Source organism: Panthera pardus, unplaced genomic scaffold (assembly GCF_024362965.1).
Source record: "Panthera pardus isolate Hobbes unplaced genomic scaffold, ASM2436296v1 HiC_scaffold_3, whole genome shotgun sequence".
NCBI classification, from domain to species: domain Eukaryota; kingdom Metazoa; phylum Chordata; class Mammalia; order Carnivora; family Felidae; genus Panthera; species Panthera pardus.
Window position 1 is genome coordinate 19,683,507 of NW_026526876.1, and position 27,075 is coordinate 19,710,581.

General features: G+C 57.1%; 2 protein-coding genes across 3 annotated transcripts in view; both read right to left on the reverse strand.

Moving 5' to 3' along the window:
- TTYH2 (tweety family member 2) overlaps positions 1-14,633 on the reverse strand; it is a 38,401-nt gene extending 23,768 nt beyond the window's left edge. Inside the window, exons 1-3 of one of the 2 annotated variants that reach the window (XM_019466367.2) lie at positions 14,471-14,633; positions 7,379-7,551; positions 2,720-2,831 (exon numbers count right to left, since the gene is read on the reverse strand). In XM_019466367.2, the coding sequence (XP_019321912.2) occupies positions 2,720-2,831; positions 7,379-7,551; positions 14,471-14,599 (414 nt within the window). In that variant the 5' untranslated portion in view covers positions 14,600-14,633. Of the gene's footprint in view, positions 1-2,719; positions 2,832-7,378; positions 7,552-7,829; positions 8,152-14,470 lie in introns of those variants that run through there. The other variant, XM_053892430.1, reaches the window with a different exon arrangement.
- A 5,370-nt stretch (positions 14,634-20,003) lies between these two features.
- On the reverse strand, positions 20,004-24,858 carry RPL38 (ribosomal protein L38). The gene is made up of 5 exons (XM_053892797.1): positions 24,774-24,858; positions 24,537-24,575; positions 24,301-24,361; positions 20,791-20,913; positions 20,004-20,078 (listed from the first exon to the last, which is right to left on the reverse strand). The coding sequence occupies exons 2-5, from the start codon at positions 24,537-24,539 to the stop codon at positions 20,053-20,055; spliced, it is 213 nt and encodes a 70-aa protein (XP_053748772.1). The 5' UTR covers positions 24,540-24,575; positions 24,774-24,858; the 3' UTR covers positions 20,004-20,052.
- Between the last annotated feature and the right edge of the window lie 2,217 nt (positions 24,859-27,075).

Here is a 27,075-nt window from a genome sequence, read left to right on the forward strand (position 1 = left end):
GTTCTGGTTCCAAACACACTAGCTTCAAACCCTGTGCCCCGGATTCCTCACCCAGCGGCTGCCATGGGCTTGCTGGGGCTCTAAGGAGACAGCCCAGAGCGGCCACACTGGCCACTGGAACGGGTGGCTTAAGTCTGAATCGGCCAGGCTCATGGGGCCCTTATTTTAAGCTGAGACTCTGAGGGGTCAGAGGTGTGCCTGGTCCCCTGGGTGAGTCGCTGTAGCTCAGGCTCCCTTCACTGGAGGAGAGAAGGTAGATGAGGGGCACTGGACGAGAGAGAGGAAACCCCTGACCGGCACTCCCAAATGACCCTTTCTGACCACCCCCCAAATCAAAATGTGCGGCTGACCCAGAACCCTGCCAGGCCTGCCTGAGCCTTGAGCTGCGGCCCCACCCACTGGGGTCCTCAGAGTGGAAGGGTGCAGGGGTGGGACTTCCGATCCAGGAAAGCCCTGAAGGGTTCATCTTGCTCTGGCCCAGTTCTGGCTGCCTGACCTGTCCTTGGAGTCCTGCCCTCCCTACTCCCACTCACCAAAGCCTCCTCTCTCCTTCACAGTGATTACAGGAACATATATAATTACAGTAATTATAATAATGGCACTCATTATCATAGTCACCCCATCTGGGGGGACTTTGTAGATTACCGGGCACTTTTCATCAACATTATCTTATTGAACACCATTTCCCTGATGTAGGCCTTCACCCCTTGGATCTGGGGAGCCCTCCAAAAGCTGCTGCTTCCCTTGCAACCCTTGGGACCCAGTATGTGGGGTGCCTACCTTGAGGCCCAAACCAGCCTCACAGGCCCTGGCAAGGGCCCAGAGCCCTGCCTTTCCACAGGGCCCCCCGTGGGCTCACCCAGAGGAGGCAGGCGGTGGTCCTGCGCAGGAAAGAGACAGCTCCCAGCTGGCTGGACCATCACAAAACCCTGGGGCTCCTGACCTCAACTTTTAGACATGGTGCATAGAAGAGGGGCTGACGTCCAGAGACACACAGAACCCTTCCCTTTGGGAACATGGGGGAGTTTGGAGACGTGGGGCTCGCTGTGGAATGTCCAAATCTGGCCTGGAGACTCAGCCCTCGGGGCAGATGGGCCAGCCTAGGGGCTTGTTCCCAGTTCCTTTCGTGTGTATCTTCTCACCTTACAGGACAGGAAGAACTGAACCTTTCCCATCAGGATGGCCCTGGGATTCTCGATCTCAGTCCCCGGCGGGGGGAGACAGGGGCCATTCCTTATGATGGGCACTGGTCAACTAGGGCAGGTCATTTCTCTGGGGCTTCCCCGGGCAAGGGACTCTCCTTTTGGGGCTGGGTTCCTCCTCTAGGGGGAACTGGTGCTGTGGGTGGAGACAGAGGGGGAGGCAGAGCCTAGAGGCAGTAACCACGGAAGCCCTTTCCCGCTAGGGTAGAGGTGGGGTGGGGGGCCCAGAAAGTGAGGACCCCTCCCATGCCTCTGGGCTGGCCAAGCTGTGTGCGGCCTCAAGGCTGCCCTCAGCCCCACATCCCAGCTGCCCACCCTCGCCCCACAGAGCTGCCTCTGCCCCATGTCTGGACGACTCAGTCTTCCAGGGATGGGTTCTGGTGGATGCAAGGGGTAGATGGACAGGCGCTGCAGGACAGGTGGGTCCTGGTCTGGCGTGTGACCCTCAGCTCCCCAGAAGGGCTCTCTCTGAGGCCAGAGCCACGCCAGCAGCCTTCCTGGGTGCTGTCTCTTTAAGGGGCACCACCCACCCCCTGCCAAGGGCTGCTGAGGGATTAAGGTCTTAGAGGAGCTTAGGGAGAAGGAGCGGGCAATGAGGTCGAACCCTCTTCCAGAATTGGGTCCCAGGGCAATGTCCAAATGCTCTGGCTGGGGCTGGACTTTGTGGCTGTGGCTGCCCAAAGACACGACCTGGCTGTTGGCTGAGGTCACCCCTCTGCAGGGGACATGGTCCAGAGGGGACTGGGAGCAGTGGGGATGTCCAGGGACTGGCTTCCCTGAAAACTGTCCTTTGGTTTTCTACCGGAGCCTGGCTCCTAGGGGCACGGGGGCTCCCTGGAAACCGGCCCAAACACCTACCTGCTGCTTACAGCAGAGGTGACAAGCACTTGGAGGCCAGGGGGCCAAGGCCAGTGTTTGAGAAAACCCTGATCCCGTGGCTCGGCCTCTCACTCAGGCCAGGGGCCCAGCAGAATGGCTGTGGCCCTAAAATTCCAACCCCTTCTCTGGCAGCCCACCCCATCCTCCACCCTGAGCCCCAGCTGGACGCCAGAGCCCGGAGGACACCTCGTCTTCCCACCCCTCGGGGTGCTTCACTTGGTTTTGAAGCGTTTCACACCTTGACATCTTCTGGACCTCGCGGTGCCCCGTACGGAGCATTTGAACTGAACATCAAACACCATGGGGCTGATTGTCCACGTTCAGGCTCCCCTTGGACAAACGGGGAAGTGGTCAGCCCTCCGGAAGTGAAGAGGATTGGAGTCCACGGCCATCTCCGTGTCCTCCCAGGACCCGGTCAGCCTTTCTCCTTTTGTCCTCACCACCCCTCCCTGCCCGAAGAGCAGAAGTTGCCTGTTTACTCCCAGCAGAACCAAATGCAGCCCCAAGGGGTGTCCGCTCCACCCCCCCACCCCCAACCCCCGAGCCAAGCTGGCCGGGCCGTGACTGGGGCCCTTGTTCTGAGCACGCTGACCTCACGGGCTGCGCCCGGCCCGGCCAGTGCTGCCCGTGAGCCTTACCAGTGCATCTATCCCCGAGAAGGTGTGGTTCGCGTTGTCCAGGGAGTAGATCAGCTGGTACACCCCGTCATTGGTCTCGCTGTTTCCATAGAAACCAACGCCCACCGCGGCACTAGAGGCGAGACCCCAAGCAGAGTCAGAGGTGACACCCAGAAGAGAAAGTTTTTTGTTTTGTTTTTTCAAGCACAGTATTTTTAAGAGCGGTTTTTGAGTCACAGCAAAGTCGAGCAGAGGTACAGAGATTTCCCACATCCCCCGTGCCATCGAGAACACCTGCACGGACACGTCATTATCACCCAGCGTCCACGGCTTACCCTAGGGACCACTCTGGGTCTGGAACGTTCTGTGGGTTTGGACAAACGTATGACACGTATCCACCGTGACGGTATCCTATGGACCGGTTTCGCTGCCCTAAAAATCTGTGCTCCACCTATCCCGCCCTCCCTCCCCGGCCACCCTGATCTTTTCGCTGTCTCCACAGCTTTGCCTTTCCCGGAATGTCATATGGTTGGAATCAAACAGTCTGCATCCGCTTCAGACTGGCTCCTTTCACGCAGTGCTATGCTTTTAAGGTTTCTCCACGTCTTTTCATGGCTTGATAGCTCATTTCTTTTTAGTGCTGACTGACAGTCCAGTGTCTGGGTTTACCCATTCACCTACGCAAGGGTACCTTGGCTGCATCCAAGTTTTGGCGATTACGAACACAGCTGCTGTGAACAGCCGCTCCTTTTTGAGTAAGGAGCTCTTTCCTCCCCAGGGAGGGAGGGGAGGGAGTTCCGGCAGGTGAGGGAGGTGGGGGTGAAGGTTCACGGCCACCTTGCCCCTGGCCTGGCTGACCAGCTCTACAGTACATTTCCTTTAGGCAGAGAATACTACTGCTGTCTTCAATCTGGCAGCTCCAAAGCGGGGAAGGTTGCTGGCCTGGCCCTAGGGATTCTGCTGCTCCCCAGGTGACTGTCATAGGGAGGCTCGGGGGACCCCTGAGGTCTCTCCTGAAACCTCCAGGAGCTGGGCCTCCCTCCCACCATCCTCTACCCTTTTCCCCTGCTTCCCCACAGCACCCATGGGGCCGCCTGCCATACTGAAACCTTCCAGCTGGTAGAAAGTTCCTTCTGACATGGAGCTACGGCCCACATCCTCACGACGTGCACCCGCTGGTTCTCGACCGTCCTGGGGGGCGGCCCGGAAAAAGCCTCCAATCCTGCAAGACGCCCCTCGGGCATCAGAATGTGGCTCCGTGTCGTGTCACCTCTTCCCTCCTGCTCTCCAGGTCAGACACGTGCCCTCCAGACCCCGGCCCACATCATCACTGTCCACCAGGTTCAACCCCTCCAACCGGTCACCGGCGCTCCTAACCACGGCCTGTGGGTGAGGCACCCACGGCCAGGTGTCCGCTCGGTTCCGAGCACCCGGGGGGCTAAGCCCCGGCAGCCCCCCTCTCCCCACCGCTGACCCCGCGGCCTACGGCCCCCCCCACCGGATCAAGCCTGCTCTCCCCTCCTGCCTGTAGTGCCGCTCTGATTTTCGTTTTGTTTTAAGCAAAAGCAGAACTTTCAATCTGTCCTTGTGAAACCGCATCTAGTTGGTTTTGATCCAACATTCCAGCCGGGACACATCATCTCACATCTCGCCTACATCATGTGCCGGACTTCGTCCGACCTGAGCCACTGGGGGTTCACTGTGCAGCCTCCGAGATCTCACCCAGAACAAACACTACCTCTGGGGGGGCGGGAGATGAATGCACATGGGCATGCACTTACGTGTTTTGTTTTCTCCTTAAAGAGGAAGGATCTAGGGAGACTTCACAGAAACCTCCTCCCAGGGCGGGCTCAGCCACGAGCTCGGTATTTCTCGGAAAGTGGCTCGTGGACCACAGGACAGAATCACCTGGAGCGCCTGTTAGAAGTGCAGGTAAGGGGCACCCACCCTGCGCCCACCGTGTCAGTGTGCTCTGAGCACGTGCATTTATTTGACAGCGAAGTCCCTACCGCTTCCTCTGAGTCACACACAAACACACACACACACACACGCTGGCCACGGTTTGCTGTCCCGCTGTGTGTTCTGTTCATTCAACCGCATGTTCAACCAGCTTTCATTCCAGTTCACTGCACTTAGGGGCGCCTGGGGGGCTCAGTCGGTTCAGCGTCCGACTTCGGCTCAGGTCACGATCTTACGGTTCGTAAGTTCAAGCCCCTGCATCGGGCTCTGTGCTGATGGCTCAGAGCCTGGAGCCTGCTTCCGATTCTGTGTCTCCCTCTCTCTGCCCCTCCCCTTGGGCTCTGTCTGTATCTCTCAAAAAATAAATAAACATTAAAAAAAAAATTTTTTTTTAATTTTTATTATGCTCGGAAAAACACCTTTTGTTTGCCCCTTGCGTTTCTAACTTTCTCCTTTAGTCACCTGCGTCATGATCTAGTGTTTTCTGGGGATTTGGCCTGAAGCCAACACCTTTCCATCTCTTGCTGTTTTGGGGATTGGAAGTATTCTACTTCTCTGCCTTCTCCTAGTCCGGATTTATCGGAGCTGGCCCAGGAGGGCACCTGGTCTTCAAGACCAGAAATGGCCCTGGCTGTTCAACGAGGGCCTCCCAGCTCCCGCTGGGTGTCATGGGTCCTGCCTGGGCCACGTGGACCATTCTGCTCGAGGAAAGAGACAGAATAAATGCAGTGATGGCCCTGCCTATCTTTCCCAGCTATAAAATTACTGTCTCCCAAACAGAAAAACACAAGGAGCTCTCCTCATACCCCTCTTGATGTTTTGGGAACCTGCTGCTGGTACTTTCTTCTATGGATTGAATCTCCTCTCTTCTCCAGGATCCTTACTGTCAGAGCTCAACACAACATCTCCCCCCAATCCCCCCAACCTCACCTTGTACCCCGCTACTCCCGCTTTTTCTACTCCCCACCCCCCCTGACTCTACCCCTCCGTTCCTTCCAATCTGAGCACAACCCCAGTGAAGGTGACTGTCAGCCACTCTACTTACCGCTGTTCCCCAAGATCCCCGTAGCACCCCCACCCCAGCCCCGTCATCTGCTCTCTCTGCTCTAGCCTCACTGGCTTCTTCCAGTTCCTTAAATGTCCTGTGCTCCCTCCTGCCACAGGGCCTTTGCATGCACTCCTCTTCCTTCTGGCTGGAAGTACCTCCTCCTACCTTGCCCCCCACTTTTGCCTGGTCACCCTATGGATCTTGGCGTCCATCACCCAGCAATGCCCGACTCGAGTCGGCCATCCAACTTGACGCTTGTTCCTTTCCTCCGAACTTACTTCTCAGTTTGTAATTTAGTTTGTAATTGTAAACAAGTGTGTAATTCTCTGCCTCTCCCAGTGGACCAGGAGCCACAGAAGGCAGAATTAGAGCCTGTGCTCACCGCCGGCTCGCTCTTGCCTGGTGCAAATAGCATGTAGAATTTTGAAGGATGAGTCACGTCACATTTCTGTTCTGAGTTTTCCTTAAACAGCTGGTAATTATTGCTTATTGGGATTGACCCTCGTAAAGTCATTCTCACTGTTCCAAAGTATTCTTCTGTCATTTGTAGAGGTTTTTTTGTTTTTTTTTTACTCTGAGTTCCCAGAGAGGGCTCGCTGTGTGGTAAGCACTACAGTTTCCTTCACTGTCTCCTGCCCCCTGCCCCCCTCCAGCAGGCGGCCTTTATTCTGGTTACTTTGTGGGAGCTCCTCTCTGCTGGGCGTCAGACTCGTCTTTGAACTCCTGACTCAGGCAGTTTATGATTTAGGACCCGGCTGCACGTTCCCTGCTCTCCCCCCCACCCCCCCACCAGCCCTAGTGCTCAGAATGTTGGGATCATTGCTACCCTGCTTCCAGTTCCTTCCTTCCTTGGCTTGGAGGACCCTTACGCTGCAGGCGGGACGGGACGTGACCATGTTCTAATGGAGAAGAGACCACAGTAGAGAAGTGAGGCTAACGGCCCAGGATCACTGCGTCCCGCCCGCCTCTCATCCTGCCGCTGAGGCAGACAGCTAAGTCCCACTGTGGTTTTTGGATACAACGGACACTTGGCAATGAGGGTCTCTACGCCTTGAGGGTGACCACCCCCAGGAGCATCTCAGGGTGGATCCGAGGCTTTTGGAAAAACCTCTGTAGATACGAAAACAAGAAACATACAAGCAACTCCCGAAAACAGACCCAGCGTGTGTGTGGACACTGCCCGGGGGGTGCGGGCTCTGGCACGGAGTTGGAAACCCTCATGCGCCGTCTGAAGGCACTAAGAGCTATTGATCTCTTGAGAAGATGGAATTGATGGAGACTGCAGCCAAATTTTCTCTGAGCTCGCAGACCAGCCGGGAGGGTACTGCAATGCAAACAGCAGACACCCCCTCCGTCCGGGAATGCCGTCTGGCAAACTGCTCCAGGAGCTGCCGATGGCGGCAGGCACGTGCCCGGCCAGGCCGCACAGGACTGCACCAGGACAGAGGCGCACTAGGGAGACCCCCATCACCACCCCATGAATCCAATTCCCTCTGCTTCGCAAGAAACGCCTTCACCCTGTGAAGGGCTCTGCCATCAAGGTACCCGGAACTCGGTTGGGAGGATGTGGCCAGACAGCGGACGAACCCCTTGGGGTTTGGTGAGGGGCTGGTGGTGGAGGGAGAGGGTACATGGTCTGCAAGGCGGCACCCAGTGCACACAGGGACACTCACCAGCAGACGAGGCCGGCCACCACCGCCGTCCAGGTGACACAGCAGGAGTTGCGCCGCTTGGTCTGTATGGCCTCGTCCCGCCTGCAGCAGCATGCACAGACCACGTACGTCGCGAGGAAGATGAGGTTCAGGCCCAGGCAGACGGCGGCCACCAGCCCCAGGAACATCAGTGACTATAGGGGAGATGCCTGGGGTCAGCACTTGGTCCCAGGGCAGGTCCGGAAGGCGCCCTGCCCCGGGGCCCTGAGCTCCCACTCGGGCTGTGAGTGTAAGAGCCGTGACTGCACGTGGTCGGTCACCCATCCTCTCCTCTGCCCTTCCTCCCTCCTCCCACAGTTGAGGGTCTCGCCCTGTCCACACGGGGCCTGGCACCGGGGTTGGGCGGGGGGGGGGGGGTGCGGGGGCGGATGTGAGGGAGAAGGAGCTGGGCTGAGGTTGGTGGCTTATGCACCTGCATGGAGATAGGGACCAAGCCCTGCCTGATGAGCAGCCCTGAGATGTCCAAGAGACAAGGCAGGAACCGCCAGCTGGCAGTGGGGGCTGCGGGTGCTGAGCTGCGTGGCTGGGGGACAGACAAGGAGGGGGACATCCCCGGGGGTCCGAGGGCCGTGGTCTCCTGGAGGACACAGGGCTTGGGCAGGATGTCTCAGAAGCCAAGCGGAACCTGGGCCAGGGCCAGGAAGGGACGTCTGGTATATCTGCTTCCTCTGAGCCTTGTTCTAGATGCTGGGGTCCCTCCAGAGAAACCAGAAGCCAGGGCTGTGCTGGAGGGGGAGGAGAGAGGTCAGAACATGCACCCAGGGGGTCCCTTTCACTAAATCCGTAAAGGGATAGATGTCCGCCAGGTGCCAAGGGCAGCAGGAAAGCCCAAGATTCTGAAGCCCGTCTCAGGCCAGCCGAGCTCCTCGGGGTCCTGCAAAGAGAGCTGCCGTCTGTCAGGCGGCCCGGAGGCACTCCCCTCCTTGCCCTCCAGTCTCTTGCTTCAGCCAGATGGACACCAGATGGCCCCAGGATTGGTGGCCGCCAGCCAGGGCCAGACCTGGCTGTAAGTCAGGCTCCTGAGCTGACAGCCTCACCCTGCTCCCCACGTGCCCCCGGGGCGGGGGGGGGGGGGTGGTGGTTCCTGGTCTGGAGTCCCCTGCCCTCTAGTCCGGACTGGGACTGTTGGGCTGGGAGCCCAGGACCTCCTGGTCTAAGGTGGGAGACCAGACTTGAGCAGGGCCATGTACCCATAGGAGACAACCCTGAAACACAGAGGCTGGGCTCTGCTGTCCTCAGGCTGGGGGCCATTTTCGGCGGGGCGAGGGGGGAGGGGAGCGGGGGCTCAGAGAAGTGAGGCACCTGCTGGGTCCGCCCTGTCTTTCTCTGCTTGGCTGCTTGGCCCTGCGAGGTCTTGGGGACCCTGATTCCACCTGCTCAGCCCGTCGCCTGCACCTGCAGGCTTCTGAGCCTAGGGACAAACGGCCAGCGTGGTGGGGACAGTCCAGAAGCGGGCAGGGGCAATGGCTCATTTGGGAATGGGGACGGTGGAGGGCGTAGTGTGGTTTCACCTCCACCTGGGAAAAACACATCACTGCTGTTGCAGGAACTCGCCTCTAGGCTCGCCTCCCTCCCTCAGCAGCGTGGACGGTAAGCCCACCTGCAGGCAGCTGGGAAGGCCCAGTGGGTCTGAACACATCACCCCTGCAGAAGGGTCCCTGCAGTCCTCAAGGTGTGGCCGGGCACTGCCTGTCCTGTGACTGATCCGGGAGGCCCCCACCCAGGTGAGACAGTAGAAAGGAGCGGCCCCCTTCCTGCCCCCAGCCCATTTGTCCTCACTAGAGGGTCCTGCAGCCCCGGGCCAGGTGAAGGGGGCCAAGGAAGACTGGATGTTAGGGGCTCACTACTCAAAGTGAAGTTCACTGACCCGCTCAACATGGGCCTCTCTTAGAATGCAGAATCTTGTTAGAAATGCAGGGTCTCAAGCCTCGTTCTGCACCCTAGTGAGTCAGAACAGCATCTAGGGATGGTCCCAGGAGATCTGTATCCCGCTCAAGTCTGGCAGCACTGATGAGCGCCGACAGACTTTTCTCAAACCTCTTCCAGCAGCTTAACGTTTGCTTCAAACGCGCTTGCTTAGCGGAGCCCCGCTATTCAGGGCCTCTTCTCACTGAGGAGTGGACCGAAAAGCCACGCTTTGTCCTGGCCACCCTCTCGCAGGCCCCCGAGGCCCCTCTGCTAAAACCCAGGGATCCCCTGACCAATCTGCAAACCGCTGCACAACGAGCATACGCCCACAACCCAGCAATTCCGCTCCAGGATATTTGCTTTACAGAAAGGAGGGCCTGTGTCCCCACAGGATACGGACATGAACGTTCACCGCAGTGGTAACAGCCCAAGGGCGGAAACAATGCAAACGTCCACCAACAAGAAAACAGATACATGTGCGACGTGCTATAGTCATACACTGGAATACTACGCGGCCATGGGAAGAAAGCTGCAGCTACACACACGGCCGAACGGCGATCTCACGGGCACAGCGGTGGGGGAGACAGGCCAGGCAAAACGGCAGACATAAAGTTCAACGTCGAAGAAACCCACCTATGCTTTTATTATTATTATTATTTTTTTAGAGAGAGAAAAAGGGCATGTGCCTGTGTGTGAGCAAGCAGGGAAATGGCAGAGGGAGAGAGAGGGAAGGGCGGGGGCTGGGAGAAGGAGAGGGAGAATCTCAAGCAGGCTCCACACTCAGCCCGGGGCTCGATCCCGCGACCCTGGGGTCATGACCTGAGCCAGAATCAAGAGTCAGATGCTCAACCAACTGAGCCACCCAGGTGCCCTAGAGAAGCGTACCTATCTATAGTGACAGGTGGGAACAGTAATTCCCTTTGGGAGGGTATGGACTGGGAAGGAGTGTGAGGGAGCCCTGGGGAGGTGGGAATATTCTCTCAGGATGGTATCACACACACGTATTGAGGTGCACACTTAAGAGTGTGCACTTTCCTTTAAGTTGTTCCTAACGGAAAAAAAAAAAAAAGCAACCTGAACCCCGACAGACCTTTTGTATACCTCAGAGAGCGGTTCACATCCAGACCTCCTCCCAGCTACCCTTGACTTCTAGCTGGCCTCCTGGCCGGCCCCCTTCCCAACCTCTCCCTACACAGGCAAAGCCACCACTCTGCCATTCGTCCCCACCCAGCAAGGGAGGACCTCTAAGCGGTAGTCTAGACATGGGCTGGTGCCATTTCAGTCTCTGCAAACCATAGCCAGCTGCTGCCCTTAGTCTGTGTGCTGGCTCCCCTAGGTCATGCTCTCAGAGCCCCCTGCCCCCTGTGAGCCCAGTTCCGGGGGCAGGGCCTCCCAAGCTGGGCAGCTGCCTCAAGTGGGTTCCCGGTGATGCAGCCCAGCCTGGGAGAGGCCAGGCCTAGGAAACCCAAATGCAGAGGGGCCCTTTGGTTAGCAGTTCACCTCCAGACGTCTCTCTGGGTGCTGGGGGGATAGGGTGCGACGGCGAGGAGGGCAGGGAAGGAAAGGAGGAAGTTGGGGAAGGGAGAAGAGGAGGAAGGAGGAGCTGGAGGAAGGAGCGGAGGCCTAACCAGCAGAACCCCACAGCCGCCTGGGTGTCACCTGCCACCCTGGGAGAGACAATTATGTTCCTGCCCCTAATTAATACTGCAAGTCCCTATGTGCGGTGGCAGTGGGGGTGGGGGAGAGCAAACCTCCCTTCCAAAGGGACCTGGGAGCTCTGCTCACAAGTCCCCTGCTCTCACAGAGCCTGGAAAGTAGTTTCCCACATCAGTCCCACCTCCACAGTGCCCGGCAGCTCCCACCTCCCCACTCTGCCCAACACCAGCCCACAGCAGCTCCACATCAGGGCTCGGGGCTCCCGCCTCTCCCCCCATCAAAGTGATTTCATTTAGTTCTGGTTTGTCACTCTGTGATGAGAAACCCAGAGCACGAACCCAGGACCCAAGGTGGGGCGGCACTGACTGATCTGTACTCTGGGAAAGCGGACCACGAGGGGCTTCTGCACGAGGCAGGGGAAGGGGCGACAGCCTGGGTCCCCCTCACCCCAAGAGGTCAGGAGACAGCTAGAAAGTGAGCGAGCCCCGGGGGCGGAGGGTGAGGCCAGAGGGAGGGGAGCTGCAGCACTGGAGGGAAGGGTTAAGCCCCCCCACCACCAGCAGGGGAGGGGGGCGCAGCGTGATCGTCCCATGACCATGACTCAGTGTTCAGACTGAATGAATGGGGCTTCCTCATTCCAACTTTGGCTCCCCGGCTCCCAGCCGGGCCTTTCCTCCTGAGAGCTGCCCCCAAGGAAGGGGGTGGGGGGAGCCCTGTAGTTCTGGGTCCGGCCCCCACGCTGTCCCCACCCCTGGCCTGAGGTCACACACTTGGGACTCTCTGGGGAGCCTAGGAACTGAAGCACCATCCAAAATTAACACGTGGAAATCCACGTCTAAATGCAAAACGTTGCAAACCTCTCCGTCTAAATGCAAAAAGTTGAAAACCTCTCCTCCACCTCACCATGCACATCTGGAAAGGACACCCGGTCTACAGAAGCAGGGAAAGGAAAGGTGGAACAGGAAGCACACGTGTGGCTCTTGCACGTTGACCGTGGCCACCGCGAACATTTGCACGGCATCTGGAACTTTACTAAGACAATTCATCTGGTCTCCCTGTACTGGGGGGGTGGGGGTGGGGTGGTGAAGGCACAGCTGAAGGAAGGAACCCAAGTTTCTTGTTCTGGAAAAGAGACACAGCCGGATGCAGTGCTCTGTCGCCCAAGAGAAGTATTGCCCTTGGACACGTTACTGAGCCCCCAGCCCATCTAATGATTTGTATCACTGGGTCCCACTACGTCCCTCTATGTACTAAGTGTGTCTCATGCAACGTCTCATTCGGTACTTGCAGATGAGGGAAGGGAGGCTCAGAGACGGACAGACACCTGCTATGACACACGGTAAGTGATAAAACTGGGATTCCAACCCAGACAGCTGGATGGCAGAGCCCCAGCCCCACCTACTCAGCTGCGGTAGCCTGACACCCAGAAGCCCTGGCCCAGAAGCCCTGGCGGCCTTGGCAATCACATGACCCCACGCCCAGCACAGCCCTGGCCCCAATCTAGTTTGTGGAGCACTCCGATGACTGACAGCAGAAGGTGCCCGATCCGTGGTGTTAACTGACCTGGCACTTGGGAGGAAAGGGACTTCCAGGAGAGACCCATGGTCAGACAACTGAGGAACTCAGCCAAGTATGAGCCACCTAAAATAACACCCCAAGCCACACTTCCCATCCTGGCCCCTCACACCCACATCGCACTCCGTGCCCTCAGGAGAAGGGCCAGGAGGGCCGCTCATCACTGGGAGTCACTTGATGCCCAGTTCGGTGTGCCAGGGTCTAAACCCTGGGACAAGAGGGGCAGGGGGCTGTGAGTGGGTCCCGCTGGCTCAGCGGCCACCTGCCCATGGGACTCGGTGGGGTCGGGGAGGTTCAGGCCCTGCCAGCCACAGATGCTGGCTGGACAGGCGCTGTCTATGGGGTCGTAGTGGGGGAGGGGGAGGCAGAGTACCCTACCCCTGCCCCCAGGGCTTCTTGTCCCAGCCAGTTTAGATTTCTTCCCGTGGAGAGAATAAAATTATGGTTGGAGACCCTGGGTGCAGGATCTGGGCGCAGGATTTGGGACACAGCAACGAACACACACACACACACACACACACACACACACACCCAACAACACAGCTGTCTCAGAAATCATATCCGCCTCTTTTCATGCATTCATTGGGAGCGGAAGATTCCCTGGAGCTATCCCCAGGCGGCCACATTCTCAGGGAAGGCTGACTTCCACAGGCTGGGCTCCCGGAGAGGGAGGGGCAAACACATATTAGGAGGGAGCCTGGCTAACCCGCCCAACTGTCTTAGCAGGAAGGGGTCCTGATAGCCTCCTCTTTCTGGAAGGGCAGGCCTCAGGTGCCCGGGGCCTGAGGGCGACAGGGACACTAGGGGTTATTATTAGACTCCCGTCACCACCGGGGCACTGCACACCCTGCCAGATCAGGATCCCCGGGGCCCCTCCAGGAGAAAGGCCTGGTGGGGGAACAGGAGAACAGCTGACTCCAGGCTCAGCCTCCCGCTCAGCCTCTCTAGACCCAGCAGAGGCCCCGCTATGCCCCCACCTGCCCCACACTGGCAGATCACGCCTGAGAACCTGACACTCTGCAGGCAAAGGCCACCAGGGGTCAAAGTCCCAAGACGGGTCCCGTCCTGGGCTTTTCAGCCGGAATCTTTGACCCAACAGTGAATTGACTCAGCTGGGCCACGGGAGGCTGGGGCGGCCTTGGCCAGACCCAGAAGGCTGGGAGAAATGTGCAGCTCCGCCAGGGCCTGGAGGTCTGGGGAGCCCCTCCCCCTAGGGCAGTACAGAAACGGCAGAGGGGAGGGCCGGCCGAGCGGAGAAAGGGCAGAATGAGAGGATGAGGGGAGTGGCCGGCCACGAAGCCAAGACCCCAGAAATCCAGGGCCTTGGGGGTAAATCACCCCCAGCTGCCCACTCAGCCGCCTCCCCCAGCCCTGCAGACGTCCAAGAGGGGCCCAAGCAGAGGTGTCGGCAGCGACTCCCGCCCCGCAGGCAGGGCTGGGGAGGGAGGGGCGCTGCGGAGCTGAGCTCGGGGAGACCAGTTTCTGCCCAAACTTCTCCCAGGCCACACACACCCGGAAAGAGAGCGCCCGTCTTGGAACCGCAGACGGAAGAAAAGCCCGAGGCGCCTCTGGCATCCCCGGAGCTCGCTCAGGAGCTGCCGGGGTACCGCCACAAATACCCGCTCCCCCGCGCTCGGCCCCTTCCCCCGCGCGCAGCCGCCGCGCCCTTCCTCCCCGTATCCCATCCCGGGCATAACTCCCATCTTTCCAGTTTCCCCGGCCCACGAGGTTCCCAGACGGGAAGGCCGTGGCCAAGCGTCCCGGGGGAGAAAGGGAGAGGGGTGACGAGGCTGCGGGGGGAGAGTGGGGGCGGGTCGGAGAGGCGTATGGAGCGCGGCGGGCCGGGAGGGGGAAGGGGTGCCGCGGGGGCTTGGGGCGCCGGCCGTGACCCGGGTCCCGGCGGCGCGAACTCACCTCCCGGTAACTCTCATCGCGGGGGTTGAATGTGCTGTCCACCGGCTGCAGGCGCAGGCCCAGGTGCGGGACGCTGTGCAGCCACGCCACCCACCAGGGCGCGACGTACTCCACGCGCGCGGCCAGCATGGCTCGACCCGAGTGCGCCCGCCTGCTGCGGCCGCCGCTACCCGGCCCGGGACGCCCCGCCCCGGCCCCGCCCCGGCCCCGCCCCAGTGCAGGCCCCGCCCCGCCTAGCTCTTCCCGGGCTCGACCCTCGCCCTGGGCGCGCCCTCGGGCTGCAGGGGGTCGGCCCTGCAGTCAGCAGCCTTTTCCTTCTGTGGATTCTGTCCTGGCCCCGAGGGCCAAAGAGGTGGAAGGAGAAGTGAAAACATCACCCAAGCACTCCTGTTGATTTTTTAAATTTATTTATTTGGAGGGGGGCGGGGGGAGACAGAGAGGGGGAGAGAGAGAATCCCAAGCAGGCTCCAAGCTGCTAGCACACACTCTACAATCATGACCTGAATTGAAATCAAGAGTCCCACGCTCAACCGACAGAGCCACCCGGGCGCCCCGCTCCTGTTTCTTTTTATTTATTTATTTATTATTATTATTTTTTTAAACTTTTTTTTTTTAACATTTATTTATTTTTGAGACAGAGAGAGACAGAGCATGAACAGGGGAGGGTCAGAGAGAGGGAGACACAGAATCAGAAACAGGCTCCAGGCTCCGAGCTGTCAGCACAGAGCCCGACGCGGGGCTGGAACTCAGGGACCGCAGATCATGACCTGAGCCGAAGTGGGCCGCTTAACCGACTGAGCCACCCAGGCGCCCCACCGCTCCTGTTTCTTAACAGCAGTCTCCAGGTCCCTGGGTTCTCATCACTTATTATCAAACCAGGATGTGCAGCGTCAGGGAGTACTGCTAGCAGTGCGTCCCGGCCCGAGAGTCAAGACAGCCATTCCTAGAGCTTCCAGAGGAGAGTTAAGTAAGCTGACAGACTGGGGCCTCGGGTAACAACAGTCTGCCCCTGGGTCACTAGTTCTAAATTCACTCCCCATCATTTATGGAACATCGGTTTCGTAAACCACACAGACTGAGATGTGGCTCTGTCCTGGGAGCCCCCAGCCATCTGCCCAAACAACTGACTTGATGCGGCTTTGGAAACACTGGGGCCTGGGAAGAGCAGCTTGATTCTTTGGGGCAGGCGGAAGGAGGTCCTGGAGGAAGGGATCCTCGAGCTGACCAGGAGGGAGGGAAGGGCTGGACATCTGGGGGGGGAGAGGGGGCGGGAGGACACAAGACCGTCAACAGCATGTATTTACTGAGCACCTACTATGTGCCATGCACCACAGGCACTGAACAGGGCCGATGGAAACCCTTGGCCGAGGGCACTGCACTCCAGGGTGTGGCTGCTAATGGCGCACACAGAAATCTGCAGACCGCCGTCTTAGAGGGGGCTGCGGGGGAAAGCAAAGGGGAGCAGAGTCAGCAGACACAGACGGGGTTGGTGATAGTCAGAGATCCGGTGAAGCCTCTCGTGGTCGCCTGGCCCTGAGAATGCTGAGCACTCACAGAGGGCCAGGTGTGAGAAGGTCGGTTCTGGAACTGCAAACAGTGTGGTGTGACCGCAGGACGCCAGGGGCGGGGGAGGAGAGGTGAGGCTTGAGGCGAGGATGAGGTCAGGGTGGAGGGCCGCCGGGGTTTCAGTGGGAGTGGAGGAGTTACGGACGGGTTGGGCTGGGACACGGTCTTGTGGGTGGTCGTAAGGGGGCCAGAGACAGGGGTGAAGAAGGGGACTCGAGAGACTCCTGAGTTTCTGGCTGGGGAGCTGGGTGCCCTGAAAGCATGGCTGCTAGAGGTTGGTGGACCACCGACGTCCCTACCATGACCCCTATCAAAGGGCCAGGGGCCAGAGAGGGCTTGCGGATCTGTAGTCAGGGGATGGTCCCCGGAGCCTGGCTGTGGCCATCTCATCTACGCATGCCCAAAGAGAACGTGCCCAGGGGACCACAGGAGGCCGCGGACCACACCTTTCTCATAGGGGTTTTCATGAATTTAACAAACTTTGAGCCCCTTCTCTGTTCTAGCGGATATGGTGATGGATGAAACACCCGTGTTCCTCTCTGCATGGGGTCTCAAGTTTACTAGGGGAGGAGAGGTGGCCTTCACCCCACTCAGTGATCAATGCTCTCAAGAGTCTGGTGTTGGGAAGGGGGGACTTGTTAACTTGGGGTGTCCTGGGGGAGGGTTCTGAGCCAATATCCGGTGTAAGGGTGTGGAAGGGGACAATCCCAGAGTCCTCTGAGGGGGGTGGGTGGCAAGGAGAGACTGGGGAACTGCAGGGACAGAGAACAGATCAGGGCTGATTGCCGCACCAGGGCGGGAGAGTGGGTAAGAGGGAACGTTTCTAGGTGATGGAAATATGGATTGCAGTGATGGTTATGCCACTATAAACGTTTGTCAAAATTCATAGACTTGCACACTAAAAAAGTGAATTTCACTGTAAATTACACCTCAATAAGCTTTACTTTAAAATAAATACCTTTAGGGGCACCTGGGTGGCTCAGTCGGTTGAGCATCCGACTTCAGCTCAGGTCATGATCTCACAGTCCATGAGCTCGAGCCCCGCGTCGGGCTCTGTGCTGGCAGCTCAGAGCCTGGAGCCTGCTTCAGATTCTGTTTCTCTGTTTCTCCCTCTCTCTGCCCCTCCCCCGTTCATGCTCTGTCTCTGTCTCAAAAATAAACATTAAAAAAAATAATAAATACCTTTATTTAAAAAAAAAAAAAAAGATGGGGAGAGATATGCAAGGGCCATTTCACACATGGATTCTGGTCTCTGACGTGGCCACAGCTGCTTGCAGAGGAAAATGTACTTGGAGCTATTTCCCAGGGCCCAGGGCAGGTGCAGACAAGAGGATGTGGCCTTGGAACTCACTCCACCCGGTGCCACGTGCATGGTTGCCCTCCCATTCCTCTCGGCCAATAGCACAGAAGGCTCTAGCTGCTGACCCTGCCTCCGGAACACCTTGGAGGCTTGAGGATTTGGCATTTCTCCAGAAGATTAGATCACAGCAGCGAACTCTTAGTGCTTTAGGGGAGAAGCCAGAGACCTCAAGTGGGAGGGGTCTGCCTTCTGGGAGGTGGCCCCTCCTACTTTGGGGGAATTGACCTTGAACCCGGTACAGGACCGTCGTGCCAGAGCGGAGGCTTGGGCCCCAGAGAGGGAGGGGGCGGGGCAAGGGGCGGGCCTGCACACACCTGACAAACCACAAAACTCGCCCTCAGGGCCATCCCTGCAGCCACTTGGGTGCAGCGTGGAACACCCAAACCTGCTGGGCCAGTCTGCACCCAGCTAGACAGTGATCAACTGCCATCGTTCTAGCTGCTTCTCCAGGGGCCTGCTGACCTAGGCAGGCCAGCCTGTGAAGCAAAACAGCAGAAGAAGAACAGGAACTCTTCATGGAGTTGACGTGAGAACAGCCCCCGCACCCATTCCAAACCGGCAGCCGTGGCCCGCACCTGGCCGTTCACCTGCTGTGCAACACGAATGGGCTCACCCGAGCCTACAAGCTGACCTCAGCGACGCAGCGGGTGACCCTGGCCACCCGAGGGCTTGGAACACACCTAGGCCTCAAACCAGCCGAATAATCATCTCTGCAGTTGGCCTTGGCCATCATGGCGAGTTTAGAAAAAGTGCCCCAAATGGCTGAGGCAAAAGCCAGCGCGGAGATCCACGGCAGGAAAGGGTGCCTCCTCTAGACTCCGAGGCCAGACAAATGCCCACGGGGCTTGTCTCCTAGGAGCTGGGGCTGGTCTCTGGACAATGTGCTGGGACAAAGGGAGCCCAAGTGGCAAGCCCGCCCTCTTCTTGGGAATCTCGAACCCCCGAAGAATGGAGAAGACTGGAAGCCACGGAAGGTGCTCCATTCTGGGTTGGTCAATGATCACCGAGCGCCTGTGGACCCCCTCCTGGAAGAAACCCGTGCCGCTCACGACTAGACTCAGTAACTCCCTTATGGCTTTAGAATTTCTATAGGGAAAAGGAAAAAAAAAATCAACTAATGAATTCAGGCACTTAGCTGCTTGGGAATGGATTTGATCTTGTCAACCAGCTCGAGACACTAGGCACTGGAGACCGCTCATTTGCTGTAGCGTGTCGCCACCTCGTGGCCTATCCTGATATGGCCCTCATTCATCTCAAAATGGCCAGGTGCCAGATAGGGTTCCAAAACCTTTTACTATTTGCTCCTTTCCCCTTACAATAGACCACGGAAGGGTCAATAGTTATTTGCCTTAACAATATGGAAACTCAGGCAACGCTGGGAAAGGCGGTCTAGCAAACCCCACCCAGCCCTGCATGGGCCTTGCACACGGGAGCCCACACAACTTGTACCAGGGACCTCGTGTGGAGGCACTTTGCTGGTCGGCCTCAATGTTTTTTCTGCTTGAAATATGTGCATCCTACAGCACCTGCCCAACCCCACTGTCCTGAGAGGGGAGGGGATCCTCGGAGGCTCACTGCCCTGCAGCGGCACAGGGAGACACCTGCTGACCACGGGACACCGCCACCGCCTGTCAAAGCCATCTCCCGGTCTCTTCTCTCTGAAAGCACGGTCCTATCCCTGCTGGACTTGTCCACGGTGACTGTGAGATCAAGGTGCAGTGAGCAGACAGGTTTGCAGTTCCCCGGGACTGGTTACCAGCACACGGTGCTCAGTGAGGTGATTTCTCAAGATCACGCTAATTGGCAAGTGGTAGAACTTGGGATTTAATCCCCAAGGAGCCTAGGCTGGCTGGGGCCTGCACTGCTCACGCTGGGAATACCCTTACGGGCCTGTCTGAGCAGTGGGCCCCATTCACACCCCCCCACCCCTGTGAACTCGATGTGCACCCCACTGCCGTAAGGCCCAGGGTCAGATCTCTGCGGCAGGAACCCCGGCTCCTCCCCCCTAACCATCAACTGGGTTTATCAGACTGTCTTTCAGTCCCAGGATCTTGTTTCCTGTTCCCTCTTCCCTGGAAAGCTTGGCCCATTTCGTAGACTAACATTCCTCTGTTCGCGGCAACGATCTCATTACACCCCGCAACGTTCTTCCCTTCCGCTCCACTTTACCCTGAGCGGGAGCACTTAGGAAACAAGTGTTTCAGTCTGATGAAAAGCCTCATGCCTACCCTGCGTCGAGGGAGACCTTCCACAGCACGCAGTGGATCTGAACGCAGCCCTGCTGGGAAGATGGGCGGGCTCCGCACTTCTAAGACGGCCAATCAACTCCACCTTGTAACTACCATTTTCGTTATCAGGAAGCTCACTTTACCTAAATGACTTCTAAATCCCACGAGGGCACGCTGGCTTACTTCCACAAATACCTGGCTCTTCCGTCTATTTATTTTCAAACTTAGGCTAAAAAGAAGATGGTTCTATTCATCCACTGGGATCACGGCCAAAGATGAGGGACACCAAGTAGGTAGCAACCGGGACCCCCCCTGCCTGTTCCCACCAAGAGCCGTGACCAAGTAACATTTCCCTTCCTGCCCTCAAAGACAAAGGACGTTTTAGGGATTTTTAAAACTTTAATACAGTTCCAATCAGTGTGCCGGGTTCATTTCAGCTCCTTTACTGCCAAACCTAGGAGAAAAGAGATACAGAAGTGAGCCACCCAAAACATACATTGTATTTTGAGTTACTCTTGCTTGTCTGGATTTTGTACTTAAAACTAAAGAGGGTTAACAAAACTCAGAAATTAAGCATACTGAGGTGGTTTTGCTTAATAGTGTTTGACGACGATGGTAATAATAATAATAATAATAATAGTAATAGTAATAATAAACAAAACACACTCCTCTTCTCACAGCCTCCATGAACAAGTCTCAAGAGGTGCTTACAAAGCCAGGCCCTATCGGTTAACTTCTCACAGTCAAGAGGCAGACTCTGGGAGCACTATGCTCCGGGCCGTGTCCCCCATGGCCCTCGGTCCTCCCACCAGCAGGAAGGGCCCCGTCCAACCTATGCTCACAGCCTATAGCATTTAGTTTCCCGACCTGCACCGCTGGTACAGTAAAGTAGCCACCTTGCAGGGCTGTGGGGAGAACGGACGAGTGCCCCACACTGCATTAGCAAAGCACGAACGGGAACGAAACAAACTGCCCTCTGGCCAAGGAAACGATTCCTGGTATGGGATGGACGCTGGGGACCACGACTATTCACTCCTTGCACGACCAACAGCAAAAGCAGATACTTAGGACAAGCCACACGTGCACCTTCCTAAATCTGGGGACAACTCAAGGAACAAGATGGAGACACGTGCACCTTCCACATTTCTGATTCCAAACTCACTCACCTGGGGGCAGGGACTGCTTCAGTTTCTCTGCCTTCTCTTTGTCTGTGATGACCAAAGTGTAAAGGTACCTGCTGCATCGGACTTTAAACTTCACATTATCCTTATTTTTCTTGATCTTGACGGCTACCAAACAGACCAGAATGAGCAATTAAAAACTGTGTCACAGAAAAGAGATGTCAGGCAGCGCACCTGCTTTGTATTTATGCAGAAAGGGGCACTCTGGACTGCAACCACGGACAGGGCTGTGCTCTCCTCCCTGTACCGTGCCTCTGCTGAAAGAGAAAACAAGAGGTCCTCTAAGACTTCAGTATTTAATAAGTTGTCAGAAACCTGTATTTCCCGGGGCGCCTGGGTGGCTCAGCCGGTTAAGCGTCCCAGCTCTTGACTCTGACTCTCATGATCTCAGGTTCACGAGATTGAACCCTGTGGGCTCCGCACTAAGCGGGGAGGCTGCTTGGGATTCTGTCCCTCCCTCTTGTACCCAGGAGCGCTCTCTCTCTCTCTCTCAAAACAAAAACCACTACATTTCCCTTCAGTTCCCTTCCAGAGAGGACATCCCCTGGGCCAATGGGAACGGCTTGCTTCAGGATCCCATCACCTACACAGTGAGTTATATGCTAAAGCTTTTCTTAAATTCACGAAACTCCTTTTCCGGCCTCTTTCCTACTGCCAAATTCTCTCCCAGGACCACAGGACAGACAACAAAGAGTCCCAGGTGTAACTCAAACTCAGCGCTGCAAGGTCAAAGTTTTGTGGTCTGTGGATGGCGTGGTCTGCTCTGGAGGCCACTCGCTTCCCCGTATGTTACGGCCATTTCATGTGCCCATCAAAACTCCCCACCGTAACTTTAGAAACAGCCCAGACTCTCCCCAGAATTCGTTATTATCGTATCAGCGGATTATCAGTATCAATCAAGAATCCGCTGGCTGGGGAATGCACAGGGCTCTGGCGTCTCAGCCCCGTACTTGACCCGACACAAGCGCTCAGCCCCCGCAGAAGCAGCGCAAGATTAACTCGGACTCACAACCCACAACTCCGTCTCTGCCAGTAACTGCCGGAGAAGACAGACATGGCACAGGAAGAAGCCCTTCAGCCCGCCCAAGGCAGGGGCCGCCTCAGCTTATGTTTTAGTAAATCCAGAAAACTGGATATTCATTCAAACCAACCTATTTTGCTACCTTAACGTTCCCGTTAAAGCGAAGGCACCGCACTGCCCCTAGCAGCTGCTGTTATGTCTACACATCAGGCTCAACGTTTGCGGGGAAGACCCGGGGATCTCTTAAAGAAGAGACATTTACTCATCATCAGAGCGTGCGGTAGTTCCGTTCTGGGCACGGTCCTGCACCCCGAAGGACCCAGAGCAGAAACAGGAGACTTTATGCCAGTGTCCAAGGCAACAGCATTCAAAACAACCAGAGGAGACACCGAATGCCCACTGACGGACGAAGAAACCAAACGGGGCACGTCCGTACGACGAGTATTCAGCCTTAAAAAGACAATTCTGACAAACGCGACGACGTGGATGAGCCACGAAGACCCTACGCTACACGAAGCAAGCCAGTCACAAGAGGACAAGCACCGCTGATTTCACCTACAGGAAGGATCTAGAACAGTCCACAAAGCAGGCAGAATGGTGGCTGCCGACGACTGGAGGGAGAGGACGGGGAGTTACTGTTTCAGAGCGTAGTTTCAGTCTTACAAGATCAAGAGTTCTGAAGATGCAGCGAGCACGTTCTCTGGGCCAGCGAACTGCACGCTTAAAAGCAGGTTTTATGGGAGCGCCTGGCTGGCTCGTTCGGTTGAGTGTCTGACTCTTGATTTGGGCTCAGGCCATGATCTCACGGTTCTTGACATCAAGCCCTGCATCAGGCTCTGCACAGACAGCTCAGAGCCTGCTTGGGATCGTCTCTCTCTGCCCCGCCCCCACTCGTGCGTAAGCTTGCTCTCCAAGTAACTAAATAACCTTTAAAAAGTAAAAATAAGCTTTATATTACACATATTTGTAAATTCAGTTTTTAAAAAATTTACTGAACCGACACTGAACACCCTATTATGTCTGCAGGGGTGCAACCCCGACCTCACAGGCCACAGGAAAACCACGCTCCCAAATTAAAACGCAAACCAATCTGACGGATTTGGGGCCGTTTCTTCAACATACTGAGGTCTCTAAAGGACCCTCTGATGTGATCCTTGCACCAATCCCGCGGGACAGATGCTATTGTCCCATCTTCAACTGAAGGAAAGGGGGGTGCTGTGTCTACTCTGCTGAGGACGGCCACTTACCGACAGAGCTGGGATGTGACTCAGGCAGGCAGTGTGACCACCCCTGGTCCGAACGAAACTGTCAAGACAACCTCTCTAAGCACGACAGTACACGACACACACGCGGTCACCTGCGGTCCCCAGAACCACCGGACAGACATCCCTACCAGATGCTACTTGTTCCCACAGACGGCCACCATCTCAAGAAGTACCAGAGGTGCAAAGGCAACAAGGACACAGATGGGACCCCCCTCCCCCAACCCTGTGAGCCCACGTGCACTTTCATCCCTCCAAGGACAGAGCACCAGACAGGACAACCAGGTCCTGAACCACGTCAATAGGTCAGGACGCCAGGCCATGTTCAGGGCATCTCATGTTCTCTTAATGACACGTCTGAGTGGAAAAGGAAGCTTTAAGGAGTATTTGATGTAGCAGGAAGAGGACGACTCTGGGCTAAAAAACAAACAAACCCCCCCAAAAATAAAAAACCCCAAGGGGGCTCCTGAGCGGCCACCAAAGGCTCAAGTCATGATCCCAGGGTCATGAGATCGAGCCCCGAGTTGGGCTCTGTGCTCAGCGTGGAGCCTGCTTAAGATTCTCTCTTTCCTTCGCTCGCTCTAAATATAAAGCACCCTCCCTCCAAGGTACGAACTCAACATCTACCCCGCGTTAAGCACAAGCCCCCAAACCTCCCGCCGCGACAACAAAGCGAGAACGGAACTCCCTCCCACGCGTGGTGCGAACGCCGAGAACTGGGCACCGGGGCCGCGACCTCACCAATCCGAAGCTTGCTGTTGTAGCTTTCGGACGCACCGCTTCCTTTCCCTGATTTACACGCCGGGAAACCAAGTCCGCCGACTTCGTGCGGTTCCCTGGGCGCGGCGCCAGGACCCTGACCGCCGCGGGTCCCCAGCCCAAAGTGCCGCGCTGGAGTCAGGGTCCGGAGACCCTCCTTTCCCGACCTCCACCCAGCAAGGCTTCTGCTCGGAACGCACACCTTGTTCTGAACTAAGCACGGCTCTGAAAGCGCTCACCATCAGGCAGAGCAGGGAACGCGCTGCCCAACGAGGTCTTCCTTCCGGGAAGCACGCCAGAACCGCCGCTCCCCGGCGGCCGGGCACTCGCGGGAACAGCCTCCCCGGGGACACGCCGGGGGACGGCGCTCGGGGTAAGGGCCGCCCCGCGCGCCCGCCCGCCCGCCCGCCCGCCACCGCTCGCTCCTCGCGCCCGGTCAGGGAGACCACTTACACTTGGCATCCTTTCGCCTGGCCGTGAGCAGAAAGTCCTTGATTTCTTCAATCTTGCGAGGCTGCAACACAAACGGGCAATGAGCTGCACAGACACGCTTTTTCTGGCTGTGACTTAACCATCGCCACCAGTCCCTGGCGGGGATCGGAGACCCCTGCTCAGGCGCCCCCGCCCGCCCTCCCGCCCCGGGGGCCCCGCCGCCTCCCCGGGAAGGTCCCGGCAGGGGCCGTACTCACCATGGTTACGAGGGGCGCAGGCGAGCGCGCGGCAGGCAGCTGCGGAGAAGACAAGCGTTAGCGTCAACGGGGCGCGGGGAGGCGCGACGACCCCCGCTCCTCTCCCCCACCCCCACCCCGAAATGCCGACCCCGTCGCACTCCATCCTCCTCCCCCACACCCTCGATCAACACCCGGGTTCCTCAGCTCTCCCCCGGTCGTGGATTACCCCGGATTACCCGCCAGAACCCAACTTACCGCCCAAGAGACAGTCGCGGCGAGCGGCAAGAAGGGAGGACGGAAAAGAGCGAGACTTCCGTTTCCTGGCAATTAAACCCTCCCCCGAAGGAAACTGGGTACGGTGTCTGCAAAGGGTCAAGAATTACATAGGCGTTTGTCCTTCCCGTTGCAGCATCTCTGCCCCCTTCTGGCCTATATTAATAGTGCAGATCGAGGAATAAAGTGGGCCGCCTCCCTCCTCCCTTCGCTCTCTTTACCTTCCCCATCCCCAGTCCCCCACCCAGGCTTTGTTAGGCTTTCTTTCAGATCCGGTTGAAAGACCGAACACTTATTATGTACTACTTTCATTCGATCTGTGCGTTGGGCATCTACTCAGAGATTTTCCTATTTAAATAAAGGGATCCTCTTATGTGCATTTTAGAACTTTCTAGGGGTTTCTCACATTTCTGTCTCATCGCCTTGTCTGTGGACGTCTAATCCGTCATGCTGCTTCCAATTCCTTTAAGAACTGGTGTGCAATAAGGGTAAATTAATACTTCCAGTAGCTGACATTGATGGAGCATAACATGGGGCATCCCCTGTGCTAAGCCTCTGATCCCCAGGCGCACCTGTGACAGGTGGCTCTCGTCGTTACCCCAGTTTTTCCCAAGGGGCGAATGAAGGTTTGTCCTTTTGGAGAGAGGTGAAGCCAGGACTCGAACCCACGGTGGTCAGATCCCAAGCCCAGACTCCTGGCCGCTGCTTTCGGAGGCGGTGCCCCTGAAACGGGCGGGCAGCTCTGGGCAGGCAGCGTTTCCTTTGCCCCTTTGGTTCCTCCCAGCCTCCAGCCCATGCCTGACCTCGTTTTCTCCGCAGGCCTTTACCCTCAGCTCTCACACAACGTCTTTTCAGGCAGGCTATGGGAAGCCTGAGGGTATCGATTTTATTTTTATCCTCCGCTTGTCGTCTATTTTCAACCTCTCTACAAATGTCTACATTTGATTATATTTTGTTTCCCCCCAATTTAACAACCGCACGACAGGATGTGATTGCAGCGTGCTCGTTATTATAGAGCAACCCACCTGAAGCGAAGGAGTACTTCGCCGTGAACTGTACTTTGAACTTACTCTCCTCCATCCGTCCGACCGTCCCTCCCTCCCTGCCTTCTTCTGTTAGACAAGCCCAGCTTGAGCATCTTCCCAGGGAACACAGGGAAGGATAAACCGACAGTCCTTGCCCCAGGGAAATCACAAAGGGCTCCAACTGTGCTAGGGAGCATTTTAAAAGAAGCCAAACTATGTGTATACAGAGGCATCTGGGTATTAATAGTAGGACACCTTAATTGGCAGGAGCCTCATTTTAGATGGTCTGAAGGTTGGGGTCCAGCCTGGGAATCATGGGAGCCTCAGCTCTGACCTGAGAAAAACACCCCCGAATGCCTCAGCCTGACTTTGCCAGCCCTCCTCCATCCCAGGCTGGTGACTTTCTGGTCTTTTGTCCCCCAGCGATCAGCCGCAAGCAACCGGTTTTTCAGCCCAACCAACTGCCCAGCAGGACTCTTCACCTCTGACCCCTGTCACTTGTCACTGGCACAGCAGACACACTCCTGATAGACTGTGTGACAGCGTTAACCTTTCGAGACATTTGCGCCGTCTTTTCTTTGAAGACCAGAGTGGGGCTTGGCGTCATTTGATAAGTCTCAAGATTCAGTATATACGTGCACGGTGGGTGGCCCCTGCTCACCTCACAGGGGTCTCCGGCTGTGAGCGTCACCTCCCGCGGGGTCCACCCTGGGCCCCTTGTGGAGTTTCCCATGTTGTGTGGGTGTCGGCACCACCAGGGAGGATTCTGTCACCCGAGACCACTCACTAAATGGAGTGCGAATGAAGGAAGGGAGGGAGGGAGGAATTAATTAGGACAAAGCAGCGCTCGGTGCATAGTAGGTCCACAAGATATTTCTTGCGTGAATGCCTGGTGTTTCTCTCCACTACAGGACCTACGGGACAGGGGCAGGGGACAGGGGACAGGGGAGGGGCTGCACCTCCCTTTGGGCGGAGATCCCAGAGAGACAGGTGCTCGCCCTCGTGAACCGTATAATAAGAGAACATAGAGGTGTAGTTACAAAGCACGAAGGCAGATTGGCTCAAGTACCCAAAGTTCCCTCCAGCTCCCCAAGGGGCACAACTAGGAAAATAAACAGCAGCTTCTGGAAGGTGAGGCCAGGAGCCTAGAGGCACGTTCGTCATGCTTCACGGGCAGATGACCCCAGATGGTCGTGGGACAGCAAAGTCTGCATCTCTGAGTGGGGGGCCGGTGCCGCACTTGACAGAATCCTCCCTGG

Bases quoted from the DNA above. Each gene is read 5' to 3' on its own strand.
- RPL38 (XM_053892797.1), bottom strand. The intron at 20,914-24,300 runs GTAAGTGGTCTC...TCTGTTTGGTAG, and splicing joins CAGGCGAAAGGATGCCAAGT to CCGTCAAGATCAAGAAAAAT. The intron at 20,079-20,790 runs GTGAGTGAGTTT...CTTTTCTCCTAG, and splicing joins GAAGCAGTCCCTGCCCCCAG to GTTTGGCAGTAAAGGAGCTG.